At 40.7% G+C, this 14,455-nt stretch overlaps 1 protein-coding gene across 3 annotated transcripts in view; it reads right to left on the bottom strand.

The window, feature by feature from the left end:
* The window catches only part of LOC143299394 (thioredoxin reductase 1, cytoplasmic-like), a 32,866-nt gene that overhangs the window by 3,594 nt on the left and 14,817 nt on the right, over positions 1-14,455 (bottom strand). For all 3 annotated transcript variants that reach the window (XM_076612569.1, XM_076612571.1, XM_076612570.1), the window contains exons 9-17: positions 14,250-14,287; positions 12,645-12,749; positions 11,851-11,966; positions 10,799-11,024; positions 9,342-9,431; positions 8,054-8,130; positions 4,714-4,870; positions 3,353-3,460; positions 2,762-2,857 (exon numbers count right to left, since the gene is read on the bottom strand). In XM_076612569.1, the coding sequence (XP_076468684.1) occupies positions 2,762-2,857; positions 3,353-3,460; positions 4,714-4,870; positions 8,054-8,130; positions 9,342-9,431; positions 10,799-11,024; positions 11,851-11,966; positions 12,645-12,749; positions 14,250-14,287 (1,013 nt within the window). The remainder of the gene's footprint in view (positions 1-2,761; positions 2,858-3,352; positions 3,461-4,713; positions 4,871-8,053; positions 8,131-9,341; positions 9,432-10,798; positions 11,025-11,850; positions 11,967-12,644; positions 12,750-14,249; positions 14,288-14,455) is intronic.

The following is a 14,455-nucleotide window of genomic DNA, read 5'->3' as shown; positions in this document are numbered from 1 at the left end:
TTGAGTTACAGCCACACACTCTCCTGCCCCAAATACTGTTGATTTGAGTTACAGCCACACACTCTCCTGCCCCAAATACAGTTGATTTGAGTTACAGCCACACACTCTCCTGCCCCAAATACAGTTGATTTGAGTTACAGCCACACACTCTCCTGCCCCAAATACAGTTGATTTGAGTTACAGCCACACACTCTCCTGCCCCAAATACAGTTGATTTGAGTTACAGCCACACACTCTCCTGCCCCAAATACAGTTGATATGAGTTACAGCCACTCTCCTGCCCCAAATTCAGATGGTTTGAATTACAGCCACACACTCTCCTGCACCAAATACAGTTGATTTGAGTTACAGCCACACACTCTCCTGCCCCAAATACAGTTGATTTGAGTTACAGCCACACACGCTCCTGCCCCAAATACAGTCGGTTTGAGTTACAACCACACACGCTCCTGCCCCAAATACAGTTAGTTACAGCCACACACGCTCCTGCCCCAAAACAGTCAGTTTTGAGTAAAAGCCACACAATCTGTACAGGTATTTCTTCACCAATTCATTAAAAAAAAAACCACAACACTTTAATAAAAACATGGCTGTAAAATGAAATTCTGCCATGTTTATGCGATGGTCAAAGACAAAGGACAAACAGATAAAAATTCTGTGCATTTTATGTATTTGTATTTCTTTTTATCACAGCAGATTTCTCTGTGTGAAATTCGGGCTGCTCTCCCCAGGGAGAGTGCGTCGCTATAATACAGCGCCACCCATTTTTTTGTATTTTTTCCTGCGTGCAGTTTCATTTGTTTTCCCTATCGAACTGGATTTTTCTATAGAATTTTGCCAGGAACAACCCTCTTGTTGCCGTGGGTTCTTTTACGTGCGCTAAGTGCATGCTGCACACGGGACCTCGGTTTATCGTCTCATCCAAATGACTAGCGGCCAGACCACCACTCAAGGTCTAGTGGAGGGGGAGAAAATGTCAGCGGCCGAGCCATCATTCGAACCAGCGCGCTCAGATTTTCTCGCTTCCTAGGCAGACGCGTTACCTCTAGGCCATCACTCTATTAAATTCATATGTTGGTGTATATGTTGGTGCCTGCTGGTGTTGATTTTGAATATATCATTGTCTAAATCTTGACAAACTGAGTTTGTCTATTCACATCAAACAAAAGGTTACTCTTCACTAAATTTAGGAAGCATAAGTTTGATATATATATCAAATATAATAAAATCATATCAACTGACTGAATTTGATGTTCACATTTAAGCCATGTACAATGATTGAACAAATAAAACATTTTACTGCTGACATCAGACAGAGAAATACCTGTGTAATTATTCATACTACTGATGTCACCATTCTTACACAATGGAGGAGTCACCGATTTGAACAAATTTTCAGGAAAGACTACCTTTATCAAACCAAGCATATAAGAATACTGGATAGATAAATCAAACTACAGTGACTCCCCCCCCCCACCCACCCCCCGTCCCCCCACTCCTCCCCCCATTGGAAACAGAATTAACAATGTCATCCCTTCAAGTGTGTTCCTTTTAGTTTTAAGCTGTGCGAACCCCCACATACAGCAAAGTGCAATATCAAACAAAAACGAAGGACACCCCCCCGCCCCCGTCCCTCCCCAAAACAACAACAAAAAGCCAAACAAATCACCAAACTGTACACCCAAAACAGACCATGTTATCAAGGGTGCAATAGCCGAATGGTTAAAGCGCTGGACTTTCAATCTGAGGGTCCTGGGTTCGAATCTCGGTGCACCTGGTGGGTAAAGGGTGGAGATTTTTACGATCTCCCAGGTCAACATATGTGCAGACCTGCTAGTGCCTGAACCCCCTTCGTGTGTATGCGCACGCAGGAGGTCAAATACGCACGTTAAAGATCCTGTAATCCATGTCAGCGTTCGGTGGGTTATGGAAACAATAACATACCCAGCATGCACACCTCCAAAAACGGAGTATGGCTGCCTACATGGCAGGGTAAATAAATAAAAAAAAAACCGGTCATACACGTAAAATGTTACATGTCTGTCTGAGTGTGTATGTGTGTGCGTCTGAAATCTGATTGAATGACACAGGAAACGAATGATGAGCGCCCAGTGGCAGCCGTCAGTCAGCTCTACCCAGGTAGGCAGCCTGTGGTGCAAATGTCCCCGTGTATGTAAAGCGCTTAGAGCTTGGTCTCTGACCGAGGATAGGCGCTATATAAGTATCCACATCAATCATCAATCAATCAATCAATCAAGGAAAGATATATATCGTATATCTTCATGGACAGCCAACTGGGAACATCAAAATGTCCTTTCAGGTCGGAATGCTTTACACTAATCCAGGCACTTCCTTCAACAACAGGAAGCAACACTGATGGACTCTGGAGGTCCCATCCCGAGTGAAAGCCTTTGGTGGCCTACCCTTAGACAACTGTTCCAGAGTTTAAGCCCCTTGCAAAATGAAATCAGGATGGTTTTTACTGTTCTATGCTTTTAAAAAAAAATCTGTTCAGTGGTTCACTAAAGATGTATGTGTACAATATTTCCATGCCCCCAAGGTGCAAATGAAAATAAGCTTCCTGCTTTGCCTTGCCTTCACCATTGTAAACGTTTAGAGGGTAAATGAGGGAAAAAAAAGGAAGCATAATTCAAGCATAAGTCAATTAATAGGATTCTGAGTAATAGGAAGAAAAACACCACAACATAATTTCAGCATAATGTAAGACAACTACAAACAACTGCCTTGGCACTCCACTGACGTTTTCAGCTTTGTTGCAGATGAGCTTTGCGTAGCAGGCGTTCTCTTCCCGGTGAGGCACCGTCCATTCCAGCGGCATGAAGTTACTGTGGTACACCTGCCCCAACATGGACACCACAAAGATAGCCGACACTGATCCCCACAAAACAACTCAGCACATGTGTTCAAGCTCTCAATGAGCAATATACATACTTTATTCTCCATTACATGCAAACCAATGTTATTTTGAACTTTTTAAAAATTATTAAACCTTCAGGAGGAGGGGGGGTGAGCCCAAATCATGAAAACAAAGCCTGTTTACATAATCTTTGCTTACACTGTGTGTGTGTATGGTTGTGTGTGCTCACTTGCACATGAAAACAGCTAGCTTTTCACTCCACCTTTTGGAAAGGGTGTTACAAACGAAGTAAAAGAGGAGCTACATTTTTATTCTTTCAACCATTTTGACAGGTTCTTCTTCCCATCATCTTCATACACAGAAGCATGTGTAAGAGTATTGATAAGGAAACAGGGATTCTGAGTCACAAGACACAATCCACGCACAGCAATGCCACATGGCTGGTACTCTCCCATTGTTTTTTCCCCAAATTACCTCAATATTGTCGTCTCCAAACTTCTCAATGGCGTCCTCTTCAGCGTAGCCTATAGCCCCATACTCTATGGGAGTGAAGACCGTTGTGGGCACTGACATGTAGTCACACTGGGAAACAAAAAAAAACAAGGGAAAAGCATATCAAGCTGATAAAACAAAAACTCTCCTTGGTTGGTAATTATGCACCACTAGCACCACAGGCACGTTTATCCTCCTTTCTTTAGTGCCAGTTTGATCTCAGTATCAATCTTGGTTTATATTATTCACTCAACAAAAACATCATGCAAAATTTTGGCAAATCCGGCGAGTTAAAGCAAAAGTATAGACAAATGCATTTTTGTGGCCATCTGACCATATCATAATAGTGTGTAAAACTTTTTTGTGCGTCTATTCCCCGTTAGACCACCTCCTCTACTCTCTTTTAACTCACTGAGCCCTGCGCCCAAGCACTGCTTTTGCATCAAAATTTGTCTCATTTAAAACATTTTTCACAATCCTACATATGCATAGACCACAAAGAATACGAAATAATTTCTACAATATTTCCGGATGTGTCCAAACCTAATTTGGAGGAAAAACAGTACATTATCTGCGCTTTTTCCCGCATCAATATGACATGGAAGCCTGCCTAGGCTGTAAACTCCCAGTGTTGAATGGGTTAATTTAAAAAAAAATTTTTAAGCAATCTATCAAAAAATAAAAAATAAATAAAACAAGAGAGGCAAGGCCTTCAAGACTCACTTGTGATACACTTAAAAAAGAAAAGAAAAATCCAAGCTTTATATGTATTGAGTATAATTTCAAAATGTAATGTTTAAGATGAGAAAGATCAGTTTAAAGCAAATTAAGTCCCCTAGCATTAATTACAGAGTAATTTCCCTTCTTTACTATCTGCACCAAAACGTTTGCAAAATAAATAAAACTTCCATGCTTAGCAAAAGAAGTTCCTGTTTGAACAAAAAATGATAATAATGACTGCTCTTGTTGTTGGGTCAGAATATCAGATCAAAGTGCCAAGTTTAGAGAATACAAAAAATATAAATATAACAGTAAATGCAGTTTGCATATAATCAGGCTTCATTTTTTATTTTTTTGTGCCCATCCCAGAGGTGCAATATTGTTTTAAACAAGATGACTGGAAAGAACTGAATTTTTCCTATTTTTATGCCTAATTTGGTGTCAGCGGACAAAGTATTTGAAGAGAAAATGTCAATGTTAAAGTTTACCACGGACACACAGACACACACACAGACAACCGAACACCGGGTTAAAACATAGACTCACTTTGTTTACACAAGTGAGTCAATAAAAGGAACTGGAAAATTTTCAGACTGCAGCCGAGTTGAAAGGACAGGGCCTACCAGCACTGTGGCCCCAGCATAGAGACGTTTGGCCAGCAGACGGCCAGCCTGAATGGCCACTGGGGTCAACTGGGGTCGGTCCTGCACGATGTCCCCAATGGCGAAGATATTGGGCACACTGGTCTGGTCGTTCTCGTTGCACAACACCCGGCCGTTTCTGAACCAGACAGACACAGATAACAAGTTATTCACACTGGTCTGGTCGTTCTCGTTGCACAACACCCGGCCGTTTCTGAACCAGACAGACACAGATAACAAGTTATTCACACTGGTCTGGTCGTTCTCGTTGCACAACACCCGGCCGTTTCTGAACCAGACAGACACAGATAACAAGTTATTCACACTGGTCTGGTCGTTCTCGTTGCACAACACCCGGCCATTTCTGAACCAGACGGACACAGATAACAAGTTATTCACACTGGTCTGGTAGTTCTCGTTGCACAACACCCGGCCGTTTCTGAACCAGACGGACACAGATAACAAGTTATTCACACTGGTCTGGTAGTTCTCGTTGCACAACACCCGGCCGTTTCTGAACCAGACGGACACAGATAACAAGTTATTCACACTGGTCTGGTCGTTCTCGCTGCACAACACCCGGCCATTTCTGAACCAGACTGACACACAGATAACAAGTTATTCACACTGGTCTGGTCGTTCTCGTTGCACAACACCCGGCCGTTTCTGAACCAGACAGACACAGATATCAAGTTATTCACACTGGTCTTGTCGTTCTCACCATGCACCACCTGTCCATTTCTGAACCAAACAGATACAGGTAAACCAAAGCAAAGTGTTCACACTACATGTGCCCAAGTTCTTGAGTGACATTTACAGGTTCATGTCACTGTTTGCAATGTTTTCAACTGCCTCAGTTCCTGAGTGCCATACCGTTGTCTGCTATGCTTTTCAAAATGGGTCTAAATGAAGACTGATGCACTATCTCTTATTGCTTTGCTTTGTTTCTTTGATCACACATATACATAGTCATCACAGAGAAAAACCTTTTTGCTGACATGACTAAAGCCTTTGTTCTCTGTTTTTTTCCAAGACAAGACAAAAAAAAAGAGACTTAACCACAACTAATTTTCATTTTCATACTTTATGATTTTTTTTTTTTTTTTTTTACTCAAGACACATCAGCTTTGTGCTTCAACTGAGTTGATGAATATCGCCTGGCAACTGCACTGCTCAGTTAAAGCAGTTAGCTGCCTATTCTTTTATACATCTTTTTTCAGACCAGCTGGTACTACACCATTCTTAAATAAGCCTGTGCCGGGATGCAAGTGATCAAAACACAGATCATGATGCTGCACAAGTTCTCAAATCTGGAGTTTAGTATTTCATCCAAAAGTGGGAAAGAGTGACAGCGGGTATGGCTGGGTGGGGATGGGGGTTATCTATAGTTTCAGTTTCAGTTTCAGTAGCTCAAGGAGGCGTCACTGCATTCGGACAAATCCATATACGCTACACCGCATCTGCCAAGCAGATGCCTGGCCAGCAGCGTAACCCAACGCGCTTAGTCAGGCCTTGAGAAAAAAAAAAGTGAATAAATAATACATAAATACTTTCTTTTTTTTTTAAACAAAAAAAAGGTGAAAAAATAATAAATTAAAAAAACAAAAAACACAAAAAACACAAAAAAAAAACACACACACTACCACTACTAATAATATGTATGAGGCACGAAAACTTGATGAAGTCAACTATAAGCGTACATAAATAAGTAAATAAATAAATAAATAATAATTATAATATAAAAAAAGGTAGTAATAATAATAATAAATAAATAAATAAGACAACAATGATGATAAATAAGCAAATAAATGTAAAACATGGAGACACATTCACCGACACATGATTTCCAAAATTTCTGGACACACTTGCACTATACATTATATTCTAGGACAGACAATAGGAAGAAAACCTATATCAACCCCCTACAGAGACTGGGACGACGCAGTCTGTTCTCATTGTGACTTACAATCAGATGTTATGGAAACACTAAAAATTTATACATAAAAAACAAGGAAGAAAACGACAGACTATGAATCTACATTCTCGGTTCCACCACAGGATTATTCTGACAGTCTTTGATGATTACTGTTAAAATGCCTAAAAAAAACCTACTCTAAGTTTGGACAACATTGTGATTGTGTTAAGACTGCATGGGGCGCTCTGGGTACTTTTGTGCTTCGGTAACCCACTAAACCTGGTCACTGATTCAATACAGCTGTAATCCTTCCTTGTTAACTCATTCTCCTCCAGGTACAAGTCAACTCTGTGAACACACTGGATTGAGCTGTTGAAATGTTTTATGTTGTTTTGATTATATCTGGCTCGATGATGTAAGGCGCTTTGAGCAGCATTAGTACTGGATATCGCGCCATAGAAAAGTTATGAATTATCATTATTAGTAGGTCCCAAGGTTGTCATAGCTGAGGGGTGGCAATGGGGATAAGCTCCCATTGTCTATAAAATGCCCCTCACGGCGCGCGTCTCCAACAGCCTCTGACAACTAAGTCCAGCTCCTAGCCTGCTCGTGTGGCTTAGATATAAGCCCGGCGGAACTGCTACTACTGATAGGAGAAGGGGCAAAGGCGGGTCACCTGGCGCCTGAAAACCAGTGCTTTGGGTAGATGAGGCTCATCAGTCTGGGAAGACAGCTCATCAAAGAGAATGAAAACTCTGATTTCAAACCTCCGCTGCCTTGCGGCCATACCTACTCATAGGAAAGGCTTCGGGAGTCAACCCTGAGGAAAAATCCGGGCAGATGGAGTCCGTTAGCCTCAGCAAGCAGTTCTTCCAAGAGAAGGAAAACTCCCAAGAGAAAACCCGGCCAAATGTAAACCGTTACCAGAACAGGAGATCACCGAAGACGGCGCCACAGTGGCCTCTCTAAGGGGCGTGATCTAGTCAAAACCGGCTGTGCACGCACTATACGACACATGGCTACGCAGACATTATTATTATTATTATGATTACTTCCCCTGTGGACCAGGTAGGAGTATTCTCGTACCAACACACTATTCAAATTTTCTTCACTCTTGCTTGGTACAGTTGTCATTCTAAACTGAACCATTTACAGATTCCAGAAGCATGAAAACGAAGCTTTGTCTGACCGATTAAATCAAAAATTCTCTACCGATTTTCACCGTTTTAGTAAACCACCCTGTTTTTTCTGCAAGTAGTGCCGGTCCAGGGGAGTTGTAGCAGGCATGTAGCTGTGGGGTAGAATGAGTTAAAGGTTGAATTAAATGTTCATTTTGCTCCAGACTTGAGAAATTAATAACATTTTTAAACTTCATGCATGAGAAAAATGAAACAAAAAATAACCTACTTGGGGTTCAGCTTCACACCCGCCTGATCCAGACCAATGCCAGACGTGCAGGGGTCTCTGCCGATGGCCATCAGAATCTGTGACAGGCATAGGTAAGGAAAAATGCATTCACATCTATTCATAACCGTCCTGTTCACTACATTCATGTGAATGACACTGGGGGTGAGAAGAAAGAAAATAATCACTAAAAAAAACACCAACATGTATATATCACAGAAATGTTTGGCAAAAGGCTAAAAGCCTTTTGCCCTCATAATCAGTGTCCATTTATGTGCTTTTGGATCACTTGTTGTGAACAGACCCTTGTTTAAATCAGCCATAGTGTATACTACATTTATCTACAGCTCAATAAAGATTTAACTCTGTGGAAAATACATGGTCCTTAAACTTTTTGTCAATGTGATGTTTGAAGGCGTTTACCGATGGTGCATTGATGGTGTCATAGGAAAGGTTATTCCACAGATTTATGATACGGTTAGTAAAAAACTTGCGGAACTGGTTAGTTACGAAATTAGTTTTGTTTATTTTTTTTGAAGTTGTGCCATCGAGTTTTATCGTAGTTAGCTATAGTAAACAAGGAAGAGGTGGTGCAAGGATCATAAATATATAACAAGGGGAGGAGATCCCACCTAAAGGGAAGTTGATGTTTTCCCCTGTAACTGTTTAATTACATCTATCGCATTGGACTTACGTTGTCTTTGCGTGCATACATACACATTCAATTGAGATTTGTACTGTTATTTAGGTAGAGCAACTGAGAAAGTGGTAGACAAATCGCACCTGTAACTTTTAACACTTTCAATCCCTTAAAACCAGTCACTGCTGTCAAACAGGAGTAACTCAGGCTGAAGTGTGCATTTGGTCATTTCAACAACAATGCATGCACACAAACGATTAGTAAATAGCTTTCTTTGGTACATCGACTGAACTGTTCACTGCTCTTAATTTTGTTGAGATATCTCTAGGACTTGTGGTATATTTTTTCTCCTTATTATACCCTTGGCTATAATGTGACAATACAATATTTTGATTTCATCGGTAACTATTATTTAACATGGATTAATAGGATTTTTTTTAAAATACATATATATAGATATAAATACTTCATCACACACAAGCACACACACACAGATGTAGCACAACATAAAACCACATTTCAGCAACACAGCACACAATTCCAATGAATTCTCTTTTTTTAAATATAACTTTCTAATCTGCCCCCCTGCCACCCCATCCCCCCATAAAAAAATTTTTTAAAGTGTGAGGTGGTGAGAAGAGAGTCACTGACTGTGTTGTATTCCTCCACAATGGTCTTGCCATCTGTGGTCTGTGCCGTCACCCGGTAACGCCCGGGCTTCCCGTCCTCCAACTTCTCAATCTGAAACACACACCGGAATCAAACTGTACAAACTGAAAAGTATTTCTTTTTCTTTCTTTTTTTTTTGTGTTAACATTATTAACAATCCTCACAAAGACCTGCCATTAGGACTGTATGACTCGACAGGTGCACTTTTTCAAAACAAAAACGTGAACATGAATATCTTTATAAGAAAAAAAAACCCACTGAACAGAGATACACTTCAAAATATCACACACATCATGCTCTCCTCCTTGTTTTAAGAACTATGACAATGTTGCCATGGTAAAAATAAACAGATAATCAATCAATAGCATGTGAGAGCTTTTCAAATGGAACGAGATATGCTCCATTTTAACCCTTTCAGCCCTGCAATGAATGCAGCACAGTTGTCTGTGCAACCTTTCCTGCAGCAGCATTTTTGAAAGCCCCAAAACGACGGGCGCAATAGCCGAGTGGTTAAAGCGTTGGACTGTCAATCTGAGGGTCCCGGGTTCGAATCACGGTGATGGCGCCTGGTTGGTAAAGGGTGGAGATTTTTACGATCTCCCAGGTCAACATATGTGCAGACCTGCTAGTGCCTGAACCCCCTTCGTGTGTATATGCAAGCAGGAGATCAAATACGCACGTTAAAGATCCTGTAATCCATGTCAGCGTTCGGGAAACAAGAACATAACCAGCATGCACACCCCCAAAAACGGAGTATGGCTGCCTACATGGCAGGGTAAAAACGGTCATACACGTAAAAGCCCACTTGTGTACATACGAGTGAACACAGAAGAAGAAGAAAGCCCCAAAACAATCAAAATGATGTCCAGACCACTGACAATACATTGTGTGTGTCATGGAATGGTTCATTTACTAAATTTGCAGCATCTGTTAGCCACCATCATTGAAAAGCACTAACAGAAAAACAACAACAGTTGTTTAATACTGGAAGCAGTTACAAAGAATTTTATTTTTCTAATGTTTACACTGATGAGCTCAAGTATCTGCAAAGGTCTTTGTTTTTGGAGATTGTTTTTTTGTTTTCTTTTTGTCAGAACATCGGCCAATGTTCATGGGGTTCACTTTTAAACAGGAAATCAATAGAATATAACAACAAACAGAAAGACAAGGCATGGTTTTCAGAATTTTGGAAAAAAAACAAACCGTTGAGACATAGCTATCAAAATACCTTGTCATATCAAAAGAGCGAATGTCATTTTGTGACCCACTGCAACACACATATCGAAATCATTCCTAGTTTCTCAGCAGAACGCAGGCTGCAGCATTCCTGTCACATTCTGATCCTCATCCCCCCATCCCCGCCCTCCCCCCCAAACCTTACCCCCCCTCCCCCTCAATACAGACAAAGACTAAAGCAACACCAAACTGAGCAGCAATACCTTCTTGGGCACGGCTCCCCTGATGAAGTTGACCTTGTGGTTCTTCATGTAGTCACCGATGAGCTCGGCGCACTGCTGGTCAAAGCCTCGCAGGAGGATGGAGCGCACCATGACCGTCACGTCCAGGCCGATGCCCGCCATGAACCCCGCGCACTCCAGGGACACGTAGGACGCCCCAATGCACAGTGTCTTCCCCGGACAGTAGTCCAGAGAGAACAGGTCATCACTGGAAAAAAGTAACGCATCAGTTTCAGTTGTTTTTTTTATTCAGGCCTAGTCGCTAAGTTCGGAGACTTAAACCCTGCACACTCCAGCGACACATAGGATGCCCCCCCACACAGTGTCTTCCCAGGACAGTAGTCCAGAGAGAACAGGTCGTCACAGGTAAAAGGTGACTTTCAGTATCTAGTGACATATTTTGAAACATTTTTTAAAAAAATATTTACAAGCATCTAATGAAAAAAAAAAAGTTTTAAAAAGTTAAGAGAAGAGATAGTAAATTTTCTAATTATGTATAATTTGCATGTCTGTGTCATTTTTTGAAAGTGTGATGGATTTTTCTAATATGGCCAAAACATCCCACCAAAGCAATTTGCATGTCTGTGTCATTTTTTGAAAGTGTGTTGGATTTTTCTAATATGGCCAAATCATCCCACCAAAGCAAAATCGCTTGGTCCATTTATAAACTGCATCACCTTAAGGTAGCGCTAGGTGTAGATTTGGGGGTATTTTTGTTTCTCAAAAGAGATAGTAAATTTTCTAATTATATATAATTTGCATGTCTGTTTCATTTTTTGAAAGTGTGATGGATTTTTCTAATATGGCCAAAACATCCCACCAAAGCAAAATCGCTTGGTCCCTTTATAAACTGCATCACCTTAAAGCTGCATCAGGCATCTGCCTAGCAGATGTGGTGGTGTGGCGTATACGGATTCGTCTGAACGCGGTGACGCCCCCTTGAGAAACTGACAATGACACCCACTGACAGGAATGTCACCATGCTGCAACCTTTCTGATGTGGAGGAAGCCATCACATGCTCAGCCTGCCTCACCTGGTGATGGTGAAGTCTTTGGCACCGGGAATGTCCGGGTAGCGAGGCCTCTCCCCTGTCGCCAGTATGAAGTTTTCAGCGGTCATCTCCAGTGTGCTGCCATTACGCTTGGTCGCCTGTGAGGCGTGAGGTGGGGGGGGGGGGACAGACAACTCCATCCTGTCAATGTCTTTGTTGCACATCCAGGTTAAACCACAAAGCAGCGAATTAAAAGCGTGAATCAAGAAAAGAAAACCCCATTAAATTGCATTTATACATTCTGGACCAATGACACACTTTTTACAGTGTATCAGTGCCTTACTGCTAGCCCTTTCCTGGGATTTTACAGTCAGGTCCACTCAGTCTGAAACCTCATACCCACCATTTCTTCAATTCAAAGGATGGTGGGTTAATTCCCTTGCAACAACCTGAGACTGGTTTGTGTGTAAATGCCAAGAAAAAATTAAACATCCCAAAATCTTTTTTTTTTTTTCTTTTTTTTTAAAGTTTATGCACCACTGTTGGCCAAAGATAATATGAAAAGAGATGGTGAGAGTGAATTAAAATCTTTTGCAGAGCTAAAATCAGATTATTTCAGTTTTGACTTCTACCAAACACATAGATATCACCATACCAGGTCAAAACAAATATCAAGGAAATATAAACTAAGAACATTTAACGCTATCCAGTTCTGAACCTGACTCCCTGTGGTCCAAAGAAAAGACTATAGCTTGGGCCAGCATACAGGAATAAATGCTATTAGGAAATATTTTTAAAAAAGAAAAAGAATAGGATACAAACATAAATCAACTAACCTTGATGCAGTGACTGTTGAGGAATTCACCGTAGCCGTTGACGTAAGTGATACCCTTTTCCCGGAGTTGTACTCTGTACCCCCAGTTCAGGGACCCGATATGATCCTGTCACACCACATCATTCACAGTTTTCACACACAAGGCAATGTGACATTTTTCACAGGTCATTAACATTTTACACACCATTTGTGGCATTTTACACTTACAAAATTAATACAGTCGATCATGTTCCACAAAAATGTGTGCGTCTTTAATAAAAATTGAAAACCACTCCACACTGACACTTTCTGAATGTAGACTTACAATCATTTACATGATGAAGTACACAACAACAATTTTTTTTAAAAAGAACAAACCTTTCAGAAGATGTAAGGAAAGGGATGCTGCATATATTGTAAAATTTGTAAGTCTACAAGGTGTCCTGTATATATATACCCTGTAAATTTAGAATAAGACACACACATATTAGCATGGTCAAATTATGACTGATATGGTTGAACTCAAAAGTCAGTTTGGAACAAGCAAACCATGGCTGAAGTAATCAATTTCTAACACTCAGATATTCACAAGTACTTAAAATGTAGAAAAGAAACAGGAAAGCAGACTCTCATTTTTGAATCGGGACTCATCATTATTCATATTATCATGCAAAAAGACTGAGAAATCTGAACTAGCAGTCTAAGAAGAAAACTGAACAATACTTTTCAATATACTGGCATTTTAACTCTCTCCATACGAACGGCGAAAGAGACGACGTTAACAGCGTTTCAGCCCAATTACCATCAACAAAATATTGCAAGCAGAAGGCTCTTATACTGAAGAGGTGAATGTTGACAAAGAATACCACAATTCTGATGACGGAAGCTAAAGGTTGGGTCATTCAGACACCCACTGGACATCCGAGGGGTCTGTGTAGAGGATAAGAGAGGACTGGCCGTACTGAGTGAGTTAAGGTGAAGCTTGCTGTGCAACTTTCCAGTTCCACCGAAGAATGAAGTTCGTCTGTTTACTGTGTCATCTGCATCTGCCGTGATGGCTTTTTTTTTTTTTTTTTTTTTTTTTTAATAATCTTAAAGCCATCAACAACAGTGCTTGACTCAACTGCAAGATCAACCATCTTCAGTTACAGCATGGAATCACAGGATGCACACATTCTGTTTTTTAGCGCCATGCTTACCGGTAACAAATATCTTGGTTCACTTACACAGCTTGCAAGCTCCGCAACTGACTGACTGGGCAAGAGTAGGGAACTGTTTGTTTATTCCAAATTATTTATCTCCTCAGTACTTTTTGTTGTTGTTGTTGTTGTTTTTTTTAAATTGTGCTATTCCAAAGTCTGCTAGAAAAGCCCTACTTGTTCTGTTACTAATTTTATCTACCAGTAAGTTGCACTTATGTATGAGGCGAAATGGTCAGAGGTTAAGGAGAAAGGGTCTAGATTAAGGCGAAAATGTTGCCTTAAAAAGCTGAAAATTATGCAAGTAAGTAGCATTCAAATGTAAATCAGCTGGCACATGAAAACCAAGAACTAAATTCCACAAACCCAACCAAGAAACCTCCCCTTTCTTTTTTCCACAATCCAACCACGCACACAGCTTGACCTACCTGAATAGCATTCTTCATGTTGTCCCAGTTGTGTTTGACTGCAAAAACACAACGTCACAGTATTATGTCTTTGGAAACAGATCTCAACAGAAATAACGCAATCCTTTCAAAAGTAACATTTTGCAACTGAAACCAACATTAAAAATTAATGATAACAATAAAGACAAGTAATCTATTTTCAGAACCAAACGCTTCACACAGTCACC

Source organism: Babylonia areolata, chromosome 25 (genome assembly GCF_041734735.1).
Source record: "Babylonia areolata isolate BAREFJ2019XMU chromosome 25, ASM4173473v1, whole genome shotgun sequence".
NCBI classification, from domain to species: Eukaryota; Metazoa; Mollusca; class Gastropoda; order Neogastropoda; family Buccinidae; genus Babylonia; species Babylonia areolata.
This window is presented reverse-complemented; position numbering and strand designations above follow the sequence as displayed.